Here is a 23,414-nt window from a genome sequence, read left to right on the forward strand (position 1 = left end):
CATCGGTGTGAATGTGTGTATTGTTTGTCTTCATGTGTCCCGCGAATGGCTGTGAACCAGTCCAGCGTACACCACGCCTCTCACTCAAAGTAGGCTGGGATAGGCCCCCAGTTCACCCACAACCTGAATCAAATTGCGGCTTAGTAGGTTTCATTCTCCCAGTGTGTTTTACTTTTGAAAGAGGGACAAAACAAGGCATTAAATATACCATGGAACATAATTAAGTAAATCATAATACTCACACAGAGGGCCGTTGACACAATGCAACACTTTATTTCCAGTAAATACAAAAAAATAATTTTTATCGTGACCGGATAAATATCTTATATATGCCATCTTTACTGTCTATCTGTTAAAGGTAACACATACAACATCTGTAAAATGTCTCACACCATTCTAATGGTGACAAATGTTTATGTAACAGAACTTAAGTATCAAGGCTATCGGAGGCGATGGGAGGGAAGCTACTCATTCATACAACGCCTCTGTAGTCAACACATTCGAAAAGGGGCTGATTGACTGACAAACAAATCCAGTTTGCATTGGTTTTAAAACCAAAGACTGCCAGATCTAGGTTTCACTATGATCATATGAAAAAAGGCCCACAGTGAAACAGTACCAGCATAACTCAATAAGGCCTTTAAATGTGTCATAATGATGAGAAACAATGTGGAAATGCAGTATTAGCATCATAAAAAAAGTCTGTAAATGAGTCAGAAGGATGAGATAACTCAAAATATAGCAGACCAGTTTGCTCATCTCCTTAAAAGGTCTTGCATGTCAGAAATTAAGACATGATGAACATGCAGTCCTACCATGCCCCAAAAGGGCATACACAAGGAACTTGATGAAATCCAGTCCTCAGAAATGCTTCTTTGAGAATCATGATACGATTAAAAAAAAAAAGCAATGCAACATTGTCATCAACCCCCCAAAAAATCCTGAAGTCAGTGTGAGAGAGCAACATCAAGGAAATGCAGTAAATTACTGATAACATCCTTATAAAATTTTTAAAATGTGTCACGATGTTGAGACCCCATGACATTGCAGTGACCCGTTACGTATAGAAAGAACTTACATGAGGCAGAATGGTGAAAACCTTCATGAAAATGCAGCGAACCACTTTGACACCCCTCTAAAAAAGTATCAAACTGACGAGGAACATGATGAAAATCCCGTCTGGCAGTTGTATCATCTCCCAAAATTTTTTGCGTGATTCAAAATTAACAAGCACCATGTAAATGTAGTGAACTTTTCTCATCAGCCACCTGAAGAGCTTTTAAATGTGTCAGAAAGTTGCAACATGATTATATTGCATTGAACCAGTTCCATATCACTACCCCCCCTCAAAAAAAAAAAAGCCATTAAATGTGTCACCGTGAAGAGTGGCTTTGTGGATGCAAGTCATTCGAGACTTGGATGAAGTTAACACCCAGAACAACAACAAATGACATTCAATGCCAAAAATGCTTGTGCTTCCACTGACACACACACACACACACACACACACCACTGTAGAGACTGTATAGGCTATGGACTAAGGCACTAATAATAAAAATAACATTATGAGCGCGCGCACACACACACAAACACACACACGCGAAAAATGTCCATTTTAAAGTTACGTCAAGGTATTTGTGCATCCATATAGATTTGATGATGCACTTGAAGCCATGCGCTGACCTGAACATCCAGCCTACATGTAAATTACAGTATGTTGTAACACAGGACATAAGGTAAGGCAAAAAGCCAATTATAATCACATTTTGGTAAACAAAGGGCTCATCTATTGCAGGTAGTATATTCATAAAGCCATACCCTTCATTTAAAAAAAATAAAGATTGCTTTTTCAATTCATGTTGCAGAATTGCGTTTGATTTCTGCCGAGATGCCTTCAGTCTTAAAGTTATTAAAATACGCAAAAACTATTGAAAAAGATGAAGACGCAATATTTTGAGGTATTTCTCATTGCCAGCCAATCTAACAAATTTCAACTTATTTCGCGGTAGAAGGGACATTAAGCATTTTTAATTATAGTTGGTACTTTGCATTGATCGACACAGGACACCGACACTGCCCTCTACAGCACGATCCTTGTTATTGCATCAGATTAATTTCCCCAAAGTGTGATTACAAAATTGGAGGTGAAAGATTTCTGCGACAAAAAAAAGCACCCTCAAAATAAAAATAAATATTCCTTCCCAGTCTCTATAAGTCACCTTTGAGTCTAAAAGGCTGCACATTGTAGATTAAAGGTCGAAGATAAACATGCAGATCATGTTGCATGTTGGGGGGGGGGGGGGGGGGGGGTTAACACAGAAAATGTCCATGAGTCAAATTTACAGTGACAACTGTGTAAAACCATCCTTCGTCAATGAGTTAATGTAACTTCTCATGGCCATTAAAGAGGCTTTCACACAACATGGGAACTTCTCAATGCGGGTAAACAATCATTTGTGAATAAAACATTTCATAAGGTCACTCCCAATCGGGTCACAATCGGTTTGAGATCAGTCGAAGTAGCTGCGTTGTCGTACGAGGAGACAATCGTGTTTGTCTCAAAAGCCTTCATTTTGAAGACAACGCGGAACTGTTCGCTTCCAACAAGTCTCACAGCAGAGGAGACATTTCAAGGGATCGTTGGTTTGTGTGTTTGGTTTAGTTGTTGTCCTCGCGCAGTTCACTCGGCAAGAACTTGTACTGCTGCTGTCGGATCTGAGCCAACTTCTTGCGGGCTTCCTCCAGCTCACGCTCCTTCCTCAGCATCTCCTCCTGAGCAGCGATGATCTGAACGGAAGACAACCGAAGAATGACAAATTAATAAATACATTCTTTGTCTCCAGGTTCATTTGGATCGGAACAGGTTCTGACGAAGGTGAAATGATTAGAAATAATATATGGGAACAAATCCTGGATCCGTACCAAAACAATTGTAATAAATTAACATTAATGCTGGAATGTACTGTAAGTAATCTATAGTCTTAAAATGGAGGGGGAAAAATAGAGGAAATCATCCGTATTACTTATTCACAAAGAATTTAAGAACATGTAAAAATTGAAACATATATATATATATACACATATATATATACACACATATATATATATATATATACACACATATATATATATATACACATATATATATATACACACATATATATATACACACATATATATATATATTTTTTTAAATGGCTGAAATTATGAAATCACTTCAATATTTACACTAAAACAGACCTGGGAATCGGGTGTTGTTATTTACCTGTGCAATCCCTCCCACGAACTTGGTCTTGACCACCACGTTGTCTTCGTCAGCTTTATCAAATGCCGCCTTCTGAGCGGCTCGAACCAGGTTGTCGGATGCCTTCTTGACTGCATTGCCAGCAATCTGGTTGGAAATCCAATGGGGCCCGTCATGTAAAACCACCAGGACGTACCAAAAAATGTTGCACGGTAATATTCCACTGAGAGCTTGAAACATCTGTAAACATCTGCTGTGACTTTGAAAAAGGAAATAATCGATATACAGTATATACACACATATATGAGTCATTATAAATTATTTTAAAAATAATCCAAAATTAATCAACAGATGAATTGATCGTCAAAATAATCAGTAGTTGCAGCTGTACACGCAAGTTAACGCAAACAAACTGGATGGTTGGCAGCTGGTATCGGGAAAAACGGATCTGAAATGCAGACCTGCAGTCTCCTCATGGCTTCAGAGTCTTGGTCAGCCTTGACCTTGCAGGCCACCAGCAGCTGTGCAGTGGAGGCGGCCACCTGCTTGGCTGACGAGATGAGCTTCTCCTCGCTGGCGTGGCCTTGCACGGACGCGTTGGCCGCTTCGCATAAGTTGCTCGTGGCCGCTGCCACCATACGTGCCTGAGTGAAGGCGCACGATTCATCAGCCATCTCGTCAAATTGCGTCAAGCCGATCAAACGTCCGTCGTACTCACAGCCGAGATGAGCCCCTGGGACCACTGTCCGTCGTCTACGGCGTTGGCGGGAATGGAGCCCACTTTGCCTTGAGCCACCAGCTCCCTCTGGGCGGCCGAGGCGGATTTGACCAGGGCGCTGGTGGCGGCGGCGATGGACTTGGCCGCCTCCAGGATCTGCTCCTCAAAGTTTAACGTTTCGTCTGCCAACTGAAGTCAAAGAACAGCAACACACGCTCCCATTACACTTCTATCGCTTATTGTGTATACATGCATATTGTACATCGTGTACCGAGAACTTCTGAAGGCCCCTCATCCGCACCAGTCACACAGCAACATACCGCTATCAAACCAAACCAATCTGAGCTTTTATTTTTACTCCCCAATCGACGAGCCTCCACTTCAGCGTCGATGTCTTCATCCTAATTTGACTGAGTTGGTGTGATTAAACACAATTAAACAACTTTTATTTCCCACCAAACTTTGTCGGAAGATGAAGGGGCCAAGGAAGAAGTTATCAAATTGCCTGTGTTAGCTTTTAAAAAATAAATAAACAAAAACAAACATGTTACAAGGTAATTTTTACACAGTTTTCTTCACTTCTCAGAGAATAATGCAACAGTTTTAAGTTATATTTTTGGCATTACAGGATGTGGGAAGTGATGAAAAAATATTTTGGAAAAAACAAATTTCGGTGACTCATTTCTTTTTCTTTTTTGGTTGTTCGCATACCAAACAGTATAGTACATTTTAATGCTCTGTGTGATTCTTTTTTGTATTTTAGTAATGACCTCTACCTTTCTTTTTTTTTTAATGATCTATTCCTTCATTTTTCATTATACATGTCCACCGATTTTTTTTTTTTAAGAATTTAAGTGTTTGAGAATTTAGTTCAGTTCTATCATTACCATTATTATTTGACTTTTGGAGTTGTTTTTATTTTTAAAACGTTTTAAAAAAAATACATATTACCAGTTATATTTTCCCTCTTAGTTTTTTCTTCATTTTCAAAAAAGTCACACATTTGGAACTCCCTCACTTCCCCATGACACCTCCGCCCCCAACTTTAATTGACATTTATTTTATTTTTACTTTTTAAATTGAAGTCATTTAAACTGTAGTTCTTTATAGATAAAAAAATGCATTCTTTTTTTCCAATTCATCTTAAAATAATTTTTGTGGCTGTTTTTGACATTTCCCTATTTTTTTTTGTTTTTTTTTTGTGAATCAGCCATCTAAATTACAAAATTCTGACATTTGCTGAAGGTGAGTTGATGGAGGTCTGCGCTCACGATAAACCAATGCTGAAGAATCTGAATGGCACAGCGAGTGGCTGCAGGGGCTATTTATCATATTGCAATAAAGTGAAGTGTGCGGATGAATAACACAAGTGAGCGCTTGCGCACAAACACACAGACATACGCACATTCACGCACCACAAGTCTGTAGACAGAGCGGGACACTGTAGGAATATGTTTGATATATAGTTGGGACTGAATAACAACCTAATATATCAAACATATCAGACAGAGCCCTGCAGAGGAGGCCTCCTGAGGCAGGGGCAGGGGCAGGCAAGGAAAGGGTTGGTGGGGGTTAAAGGTCAGGGATTGAGGGGATTAATTTGCTGATTTGCTGCGGATTGAAAAAAAGCATACTGCATGTATGAACGGCAAGGAGATTTAGCTCGGTTATCCACAGATGGAAGGATGGAGGAGGAAGAAGAAACAAGGCAGAAGGGAAAATGGCCAAATCTTGTGATGGCTATTCAAAACCTTTGAACTAACGATTTGGGTATTTACAAAAGGCGGGGCTGAGGTTTATAGATTGGCACGCATTGCTCCAGGATTTCTTTTTCTTTTCTCGGCCGGAACTAAGGGTCCATACATACGGGGGCTGAGAAAATAATGAATAAAAATATTTTAGAATATAAAAATCAGCGGTTTGGCAAATGGGTGGAAATTAAATGCTGCAAGGGCTTGGGCGAGGCTACATAGATTTCGGATAGGGTTTTCGTAACCCCTAGCACTGGTGTCGTGAAATCCCTGTAGGTTGGGGGTGTACAGTATAGGGAATATCTCAACAGGGAAGAGACAACAACAGACAACATCCACAATTCCTGAAAATACTGAGAACTGATTATACTTGACCTTGCTCAACAGGCGCATTGGGAAGGATTTACAGTTGTTGTAAAAACTCAGGTGTGAAATTTCAAAACAAAGTCAAAATGCACGATAACCTAGAAAGATGAACTTAATTTGACCTTCACGGGACTTTAGAATGAACATGTCCACCTGTTCAGCGTTTCAGTACTTTTTGCACAGCTTGCAGTTCGATAACAAGGAGCTGACCAGCAAAACTCACAGCAGGGGTTTGACCACTGAATCAACCAATTCAAATTGTGGTTCAAAAAAGATGTGACATTCAAACAGTCCTCTTCATCAATACTGTTCACATTTTGATATCATGAAACCAAGACAACACCTAAATATTGATCCAACAGGATGTTCTCAAAGGTAAGTGGCCACTGTCTCAAGAAGTGGACATCATTGGAAAACAAACAAACAACAAAATACCACTTGTGAATTTTACCATTGAGCTCCTTGTTAGAGAACAGAAAGTAGTGCCAAAAGTACCAAAAACATCGAACTGTCAAAAGTTTAGAGAAGATCACGAGTAAAGTGCATTTTAGGATCATCCTGAAGTTTCAACCCAAAGCCCGATATCCCTAACTTCTCGTGTGGTGTCTCACCTTGGGCTTGGCTCGAGGTTTGAGTTGCTCCAGCTTCTTTGCAGCCGCCTCAATGGACGCCGCTGCCCCGAGCAGCTCCGTCTCCGCAATCACTGTCGGATCCTCGGGGTCCACCCACTCAGAACCTGGATGGAGCCGTGAGAACATGCCGGTTACAAAGAGGCGCTTGTGGAAAAAAGCTTCAACGCATCTCCGGATCATGCCTCACGACGACAGACCATCGGCAGAGCCACACATTCGCCGTGTGCCATATTCACCACAACACGCATGAAGTGATACAGGTGCCTAAAAACAAAGCGGGTTGGGTGATGACGACTCCGTGCAGCAGCTGGACTTAGAGATGGGGTGAAATGATTCAGTGTTAGCGGCCATAAGATGAGTGGCGGGGAAAAAAAAAAAAAGAAGTGTCAAGCATTGGGTGAAGTCAGTCACGGGACAGAGAACAATACTAACTTACCCCCATCTGCTGCGATAAATCAAAACGAGGAAGACAGGAGGGTTAAAAAAAATGTCTCCGGGAATAATTATTAATCATGTGGTCTGCAATAGAGAAGTGTTAATTTGGAAAACAACCACAACGTCTCTCATGAACATAAGTCCAAGGAGTGTTTCGAGTCACAGAGGAAAGGAGTAGAGTCAAGGGAATTTTACCAGAAGAAGCTGAAAGTGATGAGATAATGCATTTGGTGAAGCAGCGTGTGGCTCATTGTCCAATATTACCTTTGCACTTCCTATTCAAGCTGTAATCAATGAGATGTCTTAACGGTTAGTGTGATTCTAACTGCAGCTGCCATGGTGGTCGGAGGACGTACACTGCATTTTGTGCGTCAATACTCTATGCAAACTCTCCTCTGCCTTTTTGAGAATAAAATAGAAAAATGGCATTCATAATGTACAAGTTTAAAATGTAGTCATAACTATACATGGGGGAGGGGGGAGATTAACAAAACAAAAATAAGGTTGTTTTTTTTGCGCATATTGAGGACTGAATGAAAAGGATTTTATTTCACTGCTCGTCCAAGAACACTAAGCGCAGGTATCTCTTTTTAATTTAGTAGTTTTTTTCTTAGCCGAAACACAATGAAAATCTTTGTTGTTGTTGTGAAGGGAGAGAGAAAAAAAACCTCACTAAGTTTAGAGATAGAGCAAAAATCTTTGCATTGTTTTCAAAAACACCGTGTGCTCATGTTTGGATACCCCCCCCCCCCAAAAAAAAGACATTTCGGAAAATTGTCAATTACAAAATTGTCCCAAAAATTTGATTTATTTGAGCAACATATTGACTGTTATGTGTGTGCGTGAGAGGCTGATTACCTTTCATGGCCTCCGCAGACTGGATGAGTTCTGTGACCGCTCCGGCCACTCGTTTTGAACATCCAGCCAGCTGCTGCTTCTGCTCAGGAGTGGGCCTCTGCAACACCTATGCACACACACACACACACACACACACAAAAGTAAATGACCATGACTATAAATACACCAAAAGAGAGTGAGAGCCAATCCAAGAGTTTCTTTAGAATTTCGGCCTATATAAATGTAACATTGCTCATTTTTGATTGACACTATCAGACACATTGGATGCAGCCAAGGCACATAACATTAACATTATGGGTATAAGATAGGGGCTAAGGTCAAAGGTAACACTAACAAGTGAGGTCAAATATCATTCCAAACAGGTGGAAAATACTGTATGTAAAATAATTTGCAACACAGAAACCACCCACCATGAGAACTTGTTCAAGTAGATCGATGTACCCAGTGGTACACTCTGATCCAAATCTCAGCGCCCTATTCTTCACTTCCTCGTTGACGTCAGGATGATACGCCGCTTGCTGCAGAACACAACACAATCAACATCGCAAGGGCAAACGCTTTCAGGGTCGCTGGATAAAACTCAAGAGAACCTTGCAGCTGGCAAGCATGTCGGAAATGGCCTTGCGGCTCAGGTTGGCCGTGTGGATGATGTCCTCCTGTCGGGCCGAGTTGCCGGCGGCCACCGCTTTGGCTGTCGCCAAAGTGATGCCTTTGGTTATGCGGATGAACTCTTCGGGCGTGGTTGTTTTCCGTGGAGGGTCCCGGGACTGGAACAACTGCGGATGAGAGTTGACAGAGGGGGCAGAAGTCACTTGACAAGCCAAATGCACCAGAATTCATCTCACTTTTTTTCAAATGTCAACAAAATATATTTTTTTAATGATTATTAGTTCATTTGAAGTAAATGTAAAATGTGCTCATCTTAAATTAATACAATAAAGGCTGCAAAGCACATCAGTTTATTCATTTATTCAATGATGATGACAGGCTTTATAAAAATCATAATTTAATGACAGTGAGTAATGTAAGAAAACTATTTGGCTCATGAGTACAAAAATTACCATCTTGTACAGGAAGTAGGAGGGAATAAGGTAATTATTCTCAACAAAGGCATGCATTAATTTAGCATGACCACTGGATTTAATCATTCCGTCAGTCAGCCAATATTCTCTCACCGCCATTTCCTGTTTGATGCACTCGATGGTGGCCTCCAGCGCTCGGGTGCCTCGCGTGGCCTCGTCCTCAACGGCCTTCACCGTCTTCAGCAGGGACGTCACATTGGTCACCATCACCTGAAAGCAATAGTTATCAAGCATTCATGGTCCTTGCACTGTAACCCTCTAAATAACATATGTCAAAGTCAAGGCCCGGGGGCCAGATCTGGCCCGCCACATCATTTTATCTGGCCCGCGAAAGCAAATCGAGCATGTCAAGTTCGATGATGCGTGCTAAAGTCTGAACTAAACATTTCAAATTGTCATATGTAATCCACAATAACAGTCATTATTCTTAACTTCTGATTTTGAAACTAGTTATCCATTAATTTATTGTGCGCCGTGATTGTAATATGTGCATGGGATTAAACATTTACTGTATATGGTTTCCCAAAATTCACAACGGCCCTCAAAGGGAAACCGTAACTACAACGTGCCCAACGACAAAAATGATGAAATGGTGATGCAACATTTACATAATTATCAACTTCATGCGCGAGCGAGCATGGTTGGTTTGTCAATAAGGGTTGTAGGTCTCTATTATGAACAATAGGAGGTGCACAAGATCTATATTGTACTTGTCTGTACACTAACATCCATAAAGGATTGTTTGACTATTTCCTTTTAACAAAAAGCACATTTTTGGGGGTTATTTACATTAGTAACATCACGCAGCATTTGTTTATTGACCCCTGTGAATTAGTTACCATATAAAAAGTAGGGTTGTGTTTGATTGATGCCATTCCCCCTCATAGGAGAAGAGAAGATTGGTGTGAGCGTCGCAGCAGTGGTATTTGATTGACAGTTGGCATTTGAGTGGAACTGTTGATATTTCACACTTAATTAGTTTTTAATCATTTAAATTCTGCAGGGGTTTTTAGTAACACTCTGTGGTATATCAAATTTAAAATATATATTGCGTCTACCTGTATTTTTATTTTACATGCACTTTAACATTTACAGTTTTGTACATTTAGTACTTGTATCAGCCAGATGTCAACTAGTCCACAGTTTTGCCTCACTAGTAGCATGTGGTCGTCCAACTCCAATGTCAAGTATACTTGTGAGGACAAAGACATTGTACATGTAAATCCTTAAACAGCTTTCTATACTACTTGTATTGTTTCGGCTATTTTGTATTTTCACCTCCATTACCGCCACCTCTCGCCAAGGGTCAGCTGAGATTGATTCTTGCTCATTCGTGACCTTATTAATAAAGTCATCCGCTACAGAAATGGATGGATATAATGATGCCCGCACCTTGGCCGCGCCCTTCAGCTGGTACATGGACGGGTCGTCCGCCGCTTTACCGGAGGCACACTTGGTGGCACTGATGAGCTCTGCCAGTGCCTTGGCGACATCTTTGACAGCATTTATCAGAACCACCTTGAGTTAAAACAATAATTTCATGAGATGAGGCAATAAGAAAAGTGAGGTCATGTTGCTATGACACCGAAACTGACGGACCTGTGTCTCTGGATCATCGGAACCAATGCTGGCCGCGCCTAGTTTGACCACATCAGTGAGCTGGGTGATGGTTTTGGCAGATGACTGCGCGGCCTGCGCCAACTTGTCCTGACTGGAAGCGGCACCTGACACCAACATCTTTGTGTCCTCCACCAGAGCTTTGGCTGTCTTCAGAATGTTTTCTCTGAGAAAGAGAGAGTCATGGGAAAGGTTTGGAAGAAATATGTTAGCATTTATTAAGAGAGCTTCATATCCTCCTCAGCATTGTAAATGGACAATCTAATGTCATTCAATTCAAGCGCTTCAGCCAAAATATTCTTTTCAATTCGTAACTGAGTAAGATTTACTTCGCGGTAATTAATTACTCATACAAAGATGATCTAATTTTTGTCTTCCCATTTTGCTATAATTTTTTTTAACAGCTAAGTTTGTGTGAAGAAAAACCTCACTGCATAATGTAAAAAACTATTCTTTTTACACAATTAATTTGAAGCTCCAGCATGCCTCTTGGCCCTTGTGAGCATAAAGCGGTTCAGAAAATGGATGGATGAATAAAACTGACCGTCTTCATTCCAGTTCTGTGATAAGCACACAAATCTTTATGAGTACACAGAAAAGCATCTACGATATAAGTAATTCTATCTCTGAATATCCAAAATAGACACCTAAATACGATTAAATGTTGTGCTGATTTTTTCCTAGATAAGCTTTCCATTTCTGAACCAATTATGAAATAAAATGAATGTAAATTGAAAGATCAAAAACAGGAAACAGGATTTCTGTGCGTTTTCCACTTTCAAGCCACTGGATGGACGTGATGGACAATTTCTCTCACACACACACACACACACACACACACACACACACACACGCCCACGCCCACGCCCACGCCCACGCCCACGCCCACGCCCACGCCCACGCACACGCACACGCACACGCACACGAAACGATTTCAATCTTGGATCATCTTTTCGGTCAAAGCATCAAATAATAGCAGACTTTTGTCTCCTTTAGTTGTCAGGGTGAGAAAATATTTTCGAGACGTCTTCAAAACAATGGACGATGTGACACTTCATCTTTTAAATCCTGAGGGTGATTTGCACTTTCTGACAGAAGTCAGAAGTCAGAAAGTGCACTCCTGACAGAAGTCTGACAGGAGTCATTTTGCCTCCCTTTTGCCTGCCAGCTACTAAGTCATTCTGTCAGCTTTGGATAACAGATAACCAGAAGCCACATTTTTAACTACAGACGTGAGAAATTCATGAAGGCGAACAGACAGATTTTGCCAATCCCACCTGTGGTCGGCAAAGGACTCATCATTCTCAGCGTTGAGCGTGCCAGCCGAGGCGAACATGATGGTGGTGTCCAGATCGGCAATGATGCCAGATACGGCGCTGGCCGCTGTGATGCAGGCCTGCGTTCCCTTGTTGCCTGCCTGAAGTGCCGACAGCACCAAGGACACCTGAAGACGCGCACACCATGACAACCTCGAATCATGCAGGGGACAATCGAATACAGCATGTGTATGTTCAAAAGACAACAGTCAGAATAATTAAACATTTAAAAAACATTTTTTATGGGTGTCAAAGATGTTTGTGCATGTGGGGAAAGCTCATGCAAGCGAGTCGAGTTAACTCTTTCCTTCCACAAGACGAACTTGTGCCTCTTTTTAAAATTAGGCCCCGCCTACCAAGGACGTACTTGTATGTCTAAGTCTTTTTTTTTTTGCTTCACAGAGAGGAGGAGGGTCTGATGCATTGCATTGTAAATCATGTTTTTAAAAAAGCGACCAGTAGGTGGCAGTGGTGCCTCACGTGCTTGAAATGCATGCGTTTACAAAAAGCTCTTTTTTTCAGTTTTTTTGCCCAGGAATCACCATTTTCATGAAACTTAGCCATTTTGTAATGCCGATTGCTGAAGAAGGGAAAAGATTTTTTTTCTGCTGAAAGAAGAGTTGAAACTATTTTGGTAGGCTCCATGTTTATATAGCACTAGCTGGTTCGCCGCCCTCCGGGCGGCTCATCAGCTAGTTCCTGCGGAAGGCTGGTAAGGTGGTGGTTCGCCGCCCTCCAGGCGGCTCATCAGCTAGTTCCTGCGGAAGGCTGGTAAGGTGGGCCTTCGGCCCACAAAAGTGTTGTTGCTTGGTTCAACTTTTTGTTCATCTTCATTGCTTATCGCGAAAATAAAGAGATGTTTAGCTCTACTAAATAACTAACAATTTCATTGCAATGCTTGTGGGTAGATGACATTTTTTCGCTAAGATGCCCGCGCGATGGTAGTGAGCCACTGCCTGAGCGGCGCAGTGGCGGCGCGCAGCGGCGCGGTGAAGTAGGTACGTTTTGAAAAGGGACAGACCGCGTGCGGGACGACGCGCAATATATATATAGAAGATTAGAACCAAATATTCTGTGGGCCTGGCAAGATTAGTCAAAATCCAGTAAAATGCTGGGATTGAATGAGTTAAGACAGCATAATATTGGAAATTGCTTAATTTTTGTAAATTTCCTACCCCATTTGAATCGACTGAAGAATGGTCGTACAAATGAGTTTAAAATCCAAACGCCGTCATGCTTGATCGATTTCTCTGTGACCAAGTAAGCATTAAGACAAATGCAGAGTAATGTAATTTAATTCTAATAATAGACCAGATGACTTATAGTTCATTTTGGCTCTTGGTAATCCAGTTAACGACAATACAAATCACACATGTAGCTTGAGAAAGCGTGAGTTCACTGGGGAATTACAAGTATGTGGTTATAAGGTATCAAATCGAATGACATGAATATGGACTCCAAAAAAAAGCGTCATCTTCATGACGCAGCTAACCTTCTCCGTGACGGTGCGCGCACAGTCGATGAGCTCTCGCTTGGTGAACCCGTCGGAGGGAGTGATCTGCAGCGCCCCGGCCTTCTGCACCAGGAAGATGCAGCCGTGGCCCAGCTCTTGCACTCGGGTCTTGATCTGGAAGCCGATCTGGGGAAGACAAAATAGAGAAGTTGCTCATGACAGCCCCCCGTGCGTTGCTTTCTGATATGCGCGAGGGTCACTGTTCACACCTCTTCTGGCTCGGCCGTGTGGGCGGCCATCCGTCCGTCGACGGCAAGTTGGCTGAAGTCGACCGTTACCTGAGAGGCCAGACCTCCGAGATCGTCCGGACATGTCACTGATTTCGTCATCTGAATCATAACACAGCAAAACATTCCATACCATTTTCTTAAAATGTTAAATTGTGTAACATTTGAAAGTGTCGTGCGGTATACCATTTCCTGAGCCGTGACTGCAATAGCTTTGGAGTGCTTCACCATACTGGTCTGGTAATCCACGAATGAGCCCTCGGGCTCAGGTGGTGTTCCCTCATCCAGCTGAATAAACAAGAGACATTCAGTTTGCTTTTCAAAAAAGGATGCATTTTGGAATATGACAAAACTAAAACTACAAATGACATCTAATGCGAATAGTATAATGCGTTTATGATACTCAACAGCAGATGAAATAGGCCTCTATTAAGGAGGAAGGAGTATATCTGCACACAATTTTGCAGGAATATTAAACAATATTACGGAGATGAACTCTATACTGTATAGTCATAGTTTGGCATTTTCACCTATATGTGATTTTTTTTTTTAGGGGGAACCTATCCTGAAAAAATGACCAACAGAATTTGCTGTGCTGTTTTTGTGCTCAGACCAAGGCAATACATGTATTGTTTGGCACCATGTTGTGGTATCCTGAAGCCAAGAAACTATGTTGACTAAGCTAAGGAGCTCCATTCAGAACTCTGCAGTCATCCTGTGACATCTTGGTGCCAGTAAACCATGTTAATGTGAGTTGAGGAGCTTCATTTATACAAAAGTAGGGCTGTGCCGCCATCTTCTAGCATATATAAGGAATGATAAATGTTTCTCCCCCTAACCCTCGGGCCACACTGTATTGAACTGCGAGTTTAAAAGCAAACAAAAAAAAGAACATTGCATAGAAATAATACACGGAAAGAAGCAATGCAGGAAGGGCAGACAGAGCAAATTAATTGTGCAACATAAACATGAATGTACACATTGTGAGATGACCACAGGTCAGTCTATTGGAATTTTAATCACAGTTTAAGAGGTATTCTGCACTAAAGATCCCCTTTAATAATTTAGACTCCAGATTTTAATTCAACTTGCAGGCCTTTTATGTGCTTTGGCAGTTGCTGCTGTTTTAATGGCAACGAGTTTAAATGGCCTCAGTAAATAACTTTGCAATGTCCATGTATGGGGTATGGCATCGAAAGCATAATTAGATTTGACTTACAGAATAATTATTACCATTAGTTTTCTACTAGGGGAGAATAAGGGAGATATCCATTTAAGGAGGTGTTTTAAGTGGATGGCGACTAATTGGAGTTTTGGTACAGTATATACTGCACAGCATAGTGCATATCCTCGTGCTCCTAATACAAAAGACAATGCATTTACGATCATCACAACAAGCACATTACTAAATAAATAACTGTGTGACAAAAGTGATCATATTGGGAAAAGTAAAATTGATTGTTAGAGTTGCCGCTGCAGGAAGCATCTGGTGAGTATTTAATCACAGTTTAAAATAAGGCTTGCAAGTTTTCAAAAATGTGATAATCATCTTGCACTGCATACATTACAGCGTCTGTGTTAAATTAACACATCACAGAGAAGCCAGCAGAGGACTAATGCTGGTCGTGGAGAAGGAGCGTGCCGGCTGAAAGCAGTCTGCAATATCACAGGTACTTCATGTTGACTTAGCCTATTGAAAGGTGACACTTGGGAATTTGACATCTGTGAATAGACAGAGCTGCAGTAGTTCGATATAAAGTGATGCACAATTTAAAAAGAGGAAATATTATGAAATCAGCTATCCTTGCTGAGAATCCAGAGGCACATCAAAGCCAAAAGAGCTGCATTTTTTTTTCAGTGCACAGATCAGCCTTCGCCTCTGATAAGCAATGCATACTTGACTGCTTGATAAAGTTGGCAATTCGGTGGGCTGGGCGCATTTTGTTGTTGAGCGATTTGTGCCGCATGGGCCAAATACAATGATTTGTAGAACTCGCCAGCTTGGTTTTAAAGTGCTGCCACCACCACCAGGGAAATTAGAATCTATGCCATCTTGTAGACTCGGGGCTTGCATTGCTTCGTAGTTCACAGTTGCTATTTTATTTGTTATTTTTTGGGAGCTTCTCCCAGTCGTCAAGGAAATCTGTACTCATCGGGAGTATGCGGGGCTGGATGAGGGCTAGTTCACTTGCACGAGCCAATTAGGCTAAGTCAGGGCATGCAGTAAAAAGTAGGGATGCGTGAGTATCGTATCGGGCCCATATTAGCTTTATTTTAAAGTTTAAAGGATCGGGTATTGTGGAGGATCCTGATAACAGCCACAGACACGGTGGGCAAAATAAATAAATAAAAAAAACATCTTTACATCAAGTAAATCCTCCTTGGCAGCACTAAATTGCTGCAGTTTGATAAATCTGTGACTTGTCAGTGTCAAAAAGAAAGGTCTTTGTCTTTTTTTTGTCACTGTGTTAAATGACATTTCATACATCAAAAGTAGCAGATGTGACTGTACTCTGTTTGAGTGAGTGCTCAGAGAGTGAATACTGGTACTGGTATGGGTTTGAAAAAAAATACCCTTGAACATCGTAGGTAAAAACGCTACCCTTGGAGTCTGAGCACAAAAAGCATGACACAAAGTAAAAATAAAAAACAAAAAAAGAGAAAATGGATGTTTCCTATATTAAAGTGGATTTACCTTGGCCATGGCCTCCGCAATGGAATCCACCATGCCGCCGACCATTCCAACTTCACTGGCAGCCTCGTTCAGCGTCACCATGATGTCATCCACCGCCTCCTTCATTAACTGGGAGGCCTCGGCGATGGCGTCGTGCGTGTGGCACGCCTGACAGTTGTCACGACAATGCACAATCACACGTAGGCCACCAAGCTAAAGAAGGCCTCTGTTGTCTTGTAATTACATTTTGTTCATCCGGAGACAACAGTTCCGAATGCAAAGGAAGCGGCAGATGTACTCCTCTTTTTGTCATAATTTCCAGCATTTGTGTATTGAAGATATTTGCCTTTCGAATCAATTTGTAAAGAGACTTTATGGACACGCTGAATTATTAGTAGGCTGATAAAACTTGCTTAAGGTAAAACCTGCATGGCGGAAGACAAAAACCACCAAAGATCTGACCTTGCGATTTCCTCCCCCCTCCTTGGCAGCGTACAGCATCTGCAAGGCGGACTCGGCCAGGGTCTTGGTCTGATCCAGGAAGGTCATCTGCTGCTGGTGGTCCTTCAGCTTGGATGCCACGCCCACTGCTGCCCTGATCAGTGGGTCAAAGTAGCTGGCCAGCTGGCTCACCTGAGGTCAAAACGCACATCAGTTGTGTGTGGAGTATGATTTCAGACCAAAAAAAAAAAAAAAAAAAATCTTCATTTTGTCATGGCGATGTCTCAAAACACAGAAAATCGACTTAGATTAGTCTGATGCCATCTTTATGCTTCTAATAGCCGCTAGGGGGCATACCTGCATGGCATCAAGGGATACTTGCGATGATGGTGTGATGTATTTTGCAAGTCGTTTGAGTATTTATTTGATATCTTACCAGTATGCCATATTATGAATGAAAGGTTACGCACGGTGAATAAAAGTTCAAAATGGCCGGTCAGTTGTTTATGCAATTATTCATATAATGGACGAATATGCTCTTTTCTATGTGTATGGTAAGGCAAAACAAATGATTGGCCTTTAAGTCATTTTAGAGCTTATTTGTAGCACACTAGTAGGATATTGAATTCATTCTCAAACATCCTTCCACCAATCCCTAAGAATTGTTTTACTGGTGAGATTAAGACAATTTTAGTGTCAAGTACATTACTGGAAAACTGTGTGGTTTTCCCTAAACTTTGATATACAGGATATGTATACGCAAATATTTGAAGCATATATTGAAACGCAAAAGAGAGCAAAGCATCCCTTAAACCCACATGAACTGCTGAAGGCCACAGCTCACGTGCAGACACTCACGCAATGTCACATACAACCCCCCCCCCCCCTTGCATACGCATGAATGTAACCGGACACATCTGACACCTGCAACTTTTTGTGTGTGTTCAACTACATTTAAAATGTGTTTTAATAAGTGAGGACAGATAAAACAATTTTCTAAAACGAGTTTTGATACGGTTTCTCCAAATCACATTTTTTTAATCTTTTGTGGCTCGGTCTGGAACATAGCCCCCCCTCCCCCCACCCCTGTGTTAAACGGAGTAAACTGTACTGTCACTTTTGTCTTGCTTCACAGCTAAAGTAGTTAAGCAAAGACATTAATGTGTTGCCCTACATACTGTACCTTGTGTCCTAGTTGGGAGGCTTCGCCTCTGGCAGCAGTGGAAACAGGGTCGATTAAGTGGCCAATTTCCTGCACGGAGGATGTCAGCTGCTCTTGCAGGGCCTGAAAAGAAGAGGAAATGAAAGTACATTTGGTCCGGTGTGGCCTTTTATGGGAGAGGTGGAATTGCATTCAAAGTGCTTCACCTGCAAACTTGACATATATTCCCTCAAAGAGAAATCATTTCAAAGAGAAGAAAAATCATACAATAACTCACAAATTAATACTTGATTGCAGCACTTTTGGCATTTCTGACAGCACTCAATCTTTTTTGGTAGGAATCCATCAGTTTGGCACTCCACATCTGTGAGATTGCGAGGACATGTGCTGTACACAGCCCTCATTAGTCTCAGACTCATTACTCACAGATGTTTGTTCAGGTTTAGGTCTGGGCTCTGGCTAGGCCATTCTAAAAGTCTAAATCTTCCGATGAAGGTATTCTTTTATTAATTTGTGCTTTGGGTCACTGTCATGTTGACGTATGAAGTTTTTCTTCATCTTTCTCGCAAAAGCCTGACTAGGTCCATGTTGCTATTTGGAGCCGTTCATAATTCCCTTTGACGAAAGTCCTGGTTCCAGCCGACGAAAAACAGCCCCAAAGCTCCAAGCGGTCAACATTCTGCGTCACTGCAGGTATGGTGTTCTTTCGGTAGCTACATGTGCATCTCTCCAATAAAAGACGATTTAATATGCATAACGTCTACGATTCAAGGTAGGGTCATTTTAAAGGGGTACGATTCGATTCAGTGGGATTACAATTCAATATTGTACATCTTAATTCGAGAAGGTATGATGCCAAGATGTGTTTCTTGTTGTCATCTTCCAACATGAATTAACTTGTAAATGCAGCAAAGAAATCCACCAGACTTGCTGAAGAAATATATTTGTAGAAGCCCTAAATATTCAAGCTACTTAATTTTTAAGAATCAACAAATCATCGGCAAAATCAGATTGAGTTATTCCGATTTGTAAATTTAAAAATGCATGAAAAGCTTTAAAGCCATCTACCTTTTCAATGAGATACAATAAGCCAGATGCTGTTGACTTAAATAAAAATGACATGTTATGTTAAAATATGACAAAATAAACTTGATGTCAAATTGGACCAAAAATTTCATACAGTAGTTGGAAATTAGATTACTAAAACAAAGAGGAGGATTGACAGCAGTCTAAATCAACAGAAAGGATGTCGGCTAAGAGCATGCATAACACCGAGTATCCAATATATACACAAAACATCAAATGAAGGCATCATTTGACAAAGATGAGTATTTGGAAGGGAAAAAAAAGGAAATATTCAGAGTCCTTTCCTAACGGTTCCTTACCTCCAGAGAGATGTCATCCCTGCTGGGTAAATTCTGGCTGACCGCAGCCAAAGAGGCCTGCTCAATGTCCCGGATACATTTGTTGATGTTATCGATGGATGAGTCGCACTCCCGCTGGCCGGGGGCTTTGTCCCTGAGAAGGAAATGGGCCGGAGAGAGAGCAGTAAAATGGATGAGGGAGCGAGGGTGAAGGATGATAAACAGGTAGTGCAGAAGACAGAGATTGAAAAAGAGAGGAGGTATTTGTCATCCAAATGAGGAGACACTTACATTTTTATTTAAAACGCTGTATTGAAAGTACTTATATTCCACCTTTTTGCTGTAAATATGTGAACTTGGAACCTAGTTTTAAGAGTACAATACATGTATATTTATATAGAAACTAAAAGTCAATGAGACGAGCTTTAACACAGTTTAAGAGCCCGCCCCCCTTCCACAACAAACCGGATGGCTGTGATGAGACTCTTGATGGAGTCAGAGACGGTGCGGGAATGACCGGCCAGAACAGACCAAGTGGGCGGGTCTTTGGGGTTGATAACCAACGAACGGGCAGACTTGAGCAGGTAGGTGGAACTGTCAAGCATGGAGCGTGCTGATTGGATGATTGGCTCCTGAGCCGTAGAACCCTGCAGGGGAACAAGTTTGTTAAAGACTTAAGACACAAAATGGTCTTTGCTCATTAAACTACACAAAAAGCAGCTGTAACCGACCTCGTGGCTGATCTTAGCCGGGATGCTCGCAAATTCTGGGTTGGACGCAAATATTGTCAGGTTTTCCACCGCTTCGATGAGCGGAGCCGTGGCCACTCGACATCTGTTCCTGTTCTCATCCGAGAAATCTCCATCGAGAGCCTAAGGCCGAAAAAGACATCAGCAAAGGGTCAAGTACAAAGGTTTGCTGCAGCTGATTAAAATAATTAAACTTGAAACAAATGTGAAATTAGCTGCTATGAATAAATTGATTCTGTAATCCAACACATACAGGTTCGGTTAGGTTAAATCCTAGATGAACATGTGTCCAAACTTATTAGGCTTTAGCTGGACTAGACCCACCTTAATGGTTTTGACCAGGTTGGCGGTGCTGTTGGCTACCTCCTTAGCCGACTGGACAAAGTGCCTCTTGGCGACTGGGTTGGTCGTCTTGGAGGAGGCCAAGCGGCAGGCGTTGCACAGCGCAGATGTGTGCTTTGCAACAATGGTGGCTGCTGAGAGCACCTGCGATATTAGAGGGAGGTTGTGGGGGGCAGAGGCGTCACGGTCCATTAAAGGTCACTACAACATTTACTCAGAGTATCCTTGATTGTAATATCTTATATTAGCCCTCCAAAGCATGAAGTGAAATTTTCACCCATTTTAAATCCTTTTATAGTTAAAACCTGGAAAACAAAAAAGAAGAACTACCATTAGGCTGTATTATTTTATGGCTGCTTGTACCTGGGAGGCGTTACTTTCCGGATCCACAAGATTCTGACAGGCTGTTTGAATTGCCTGGTTGGCTTTCGCAAACTGGATGGGGTCCACCAATCCTTGGTGGCCTGCATGACTGTTGGGATCGGACACACCCACTAGGTAGGATGCCTACGGTTAAAAAATATATATTTTAAAAAATTAAGGGGGCATTATAAATGAAAAGCCATGAAATAAAGACACCATATAAAACCAAAAAACATTTATGTTATACCTTCATGCTTTAATCACAGACCCACTTTATAAACGCATTGCTATTTAAACATACCCCCCCAAAAATGCAGGCATAAAATGTATCCAAAATGGGGTCTTGGTGATAATGGCATTTCAATGGGGAACGTTAATTTGGAATGAATTTAACGAGTTAAGTCAAATAATCACTGTATTCTGTCATCCCCATCTCTGTAAAACGGTAATAATAAACTAGTGATTTCCAAACTATACATAGAGATTTCTGTGGCAAATGGCTAGATATGTTCCACCCAAAAAACAAAAAAAAAATCAGCAAAATTGTGATCGCATGAATGATGTAGTGCACTGTAATCAATCCACATGAATCAATGACATGACATGTACCTGTCCAGCAGCTTCAGTGAGCCCACACAGGGCCTTGGACGCAAATCTGACACAGTCTCCAAATGACATCACATCTCCCGTCTTGCAGTTCTGGGAAATTCCCGCCATTGACTCTCCCAAGACCTTAACAGACCACCATGAATGAAAAGGGAGAAGTAACGGATTGTTAAGAAATGAGGGATGTTTTAGCTCCCAGCTGGTGGACCTGGAAGGCCTACCTTGGAATTTTCCATGACACTCTCGATGCAGTCAAAGTAGGAGAGGTCATTTATGGGTTCATTGGGGTTGTCCAGCATTCCTCTGACGGCCTGGAAGGATTTAATCAATTTCTTTCATGCAGAGGTATAACATCGGAACGTGTTTGCCTTTAACACAAAACCCATTGAAACAACAAAATTATAAGCAGGGTGACAAAACATCTTACGTCTGATATCCTTCAAAAATAAATATCCTTTTTATTTTAACAAATATACAGAACAATATTCGCTGACAGTGTCAAGCTAAAATTTGCTGAACAGTGGTGGCAAACCTCATGTCATACTCCTCAAACCTGTAGCATAACGATTAAAAATGAGCGCGGTTTACCTCGAGCTCTCTCAGAGCATTATCACACTCCTTCTGGCCGGGCGCCTGCTGAGTGCACAGCGTGATCAGCTGGTTGATGCTGTCAGTTACAGCTCTGAAATGACAAACAGAATATTATAAAATTATAAAAGCAGTCTTTCTCAAGCTTTTTATGCTCAGTGCCACCTAAAAAAATACTCAGCTTTCCCAAAAACCACTAGAATGACCAACGAGAAAATATCGTAGGCCTAAGTGTTTAGAAAAATATTTTTAGCCACTGTAATATTCTGAATGGTTTCATAACACTGGCTGACATTAAAAAAAAAAAAAAAGAAATTTATCAAAGTTGCGAGTCAACGTTTCGCGATTTTTTTTGGGGTGCAGATTTAAATCTGCCCTTTTTTTTCAAATCTAGTAAGGCAGGTTAAGAATATGGTCATATATTTTGTCAGGTTTATGAATTAAGTTTTGGGCTCAGCGACACGTGGAATTTATTTCTGAAATGTCATCGCTAAATTACAATGCATGGTAAAATCCTTCTATAGGTCAAATTTTGGAAATAAATTAAGGCATATATATCTATATATATATAGATATATATGCCTTAATTTATTTCCAAAATGTTTATATATATATATCAGTGTCCAAATACATTTAGGGACACATAATGTCATCTGGAGCTAAAATTTGCAGTTGACTAATCGATTTAAATACAGCAAAAATAGACAAATAAGGATTAAATAAAAAAGAATTGCCCAAAAACGTTACAAGTGTTTGAAAAGAAACATTTCCATAAAAAGGAAATGCAAATGTATATCTTTAAAGTACGAGAACTATTTTGAAGTGCACTGAATTAAAAAAAAACAACAACAACAACAACGGCAACAGAACATAGGCTAATTTAAGATTCAAGAAAATATAATTCAGTGATTCTTTTTCATACCGCTAGAGGGAGCCCTCATGATAAATAGACTCCCTCTCTCACGGTATGTGATACATTTTGAAAAAAAATCACTGTTCTGAAGGGAAGGACACTTCTGGGGACCATTGACATCAGTGCATATAACACATTGCTGTGGCACCTTGCAGCGGCTGCTAGCAGGTTCTTGGCATTCCCCGCAGCGGGATCCACTGACAGGCTCTTGGCAGCCAGCAGCAGTTTGCTGGAGGCCATGGAGATGTTCTTCAGGTTACTGATCACCTGCACTTGGTCGTCCCTCTTCTGAGATGATGAGCCGCATGACACAAAACAACAACACATGCAAATTACTTTTGAGAAAAAAAACATTACTGTAGATCACGTGTCAGAGTCAAGTCCGGGGGGCCAGATCTGGCCCGCCATATCATCTTATGCGGCCCGTTCAACACTGGAAAAAAATAAGATGGA

General features: G+C 41.3%; 1 protein-coding gene across 5 annotated transcripts in view; it reads right to left on the reverse strand.

Moving 5' to 3' along the window:
* Positions 1–249: 249 nt before the first annotated feature.
* The window catches only part of tln2a (talin 2a), a 79,061-nt gene continuing 55,896 nt past the window's right edge, over positions 250–23,414 (reverse strand). For 2 of the 5 annotated variants that reach the window (XM_052062813.1, XM_052062812.1), the window contains exons 32-58: positions 23,110–23,249; positions 22,049–22,142; positions 21,682–21,771; positions 21,464–21,586; positions 20,855–20,998; positions 20,474–20,635; positions 20,132–20,272; positions 19,866–20,047; positions 19,422–19,554; positions 18,058–18,159; positions 16,896–17,066; positions 16,455–16,601; positions 13,946–14,047; positions 13,742–13,861; positions 13,512–13,658; positions 11,981–12,147; positions 10,686–10,869; positions 10,479–10,604; positions 9,180–9,296; positions 8,595–8,780; positions 8,415–8,522; positions 8,005–8,110; positions 6,691–6,815; positions 3,963–4,151; positions 3,706–3,888; positions 3,266–3,391; positions 250–2,787 (exon numbers count right to left, since the gene is read on the reverse strand). In XM_052062813.1, the coding sequence (XP_051918773.1) occupies positions 2,659–2,787; positions 3,266–3,391; positions 3,706–3,888; positions 3,963–4,151; positions 6,691–6,815; positions 8,005–8,110; positions 8,415–8,522; positions 8,595–8,780; positions 9,180–9,296; positions 10,479–10,604; positions 10,686–10,869; positions 11,981–12,147; positions 13,512–13,658; positions 13,742–13,861; positions 13,946–14,047; positions 16,455–16,601; positions 16,896–17,066; positions 18,058–18,159; positions 19,422–19,554; positions 19,866–20,047; positions 20,132–20,272; positions 20,474–20,635; positions 20,855–20,998; positions 21,464–21,586; positions 21,682–21,771; positions 22,049–22,142; positions 23,110–23,249 (3,744 nt within the window). In that variant the 3' untranslated portion in view covers positions 250–2,658. The other 3 variants (XM_052062814.1, XM_052062816.1, XM_052062815.1) reach the window with 3 other exon arrangements.

This window comes from Hippocampus zosterae, chromosome 4 (genome assembly GCF_025434085.1).
Source record: "Hippocampus zosterae strain Florida chromosome 4, ASM2543408v3, whole genome shotgun sequence".
Lineage (NCBI taxonomy): Eukaryota > Metazoa > Chordata > Actinopteri > Syngnathiformes > Syngnathidae > Hippocampus > Hippocampus zosterae.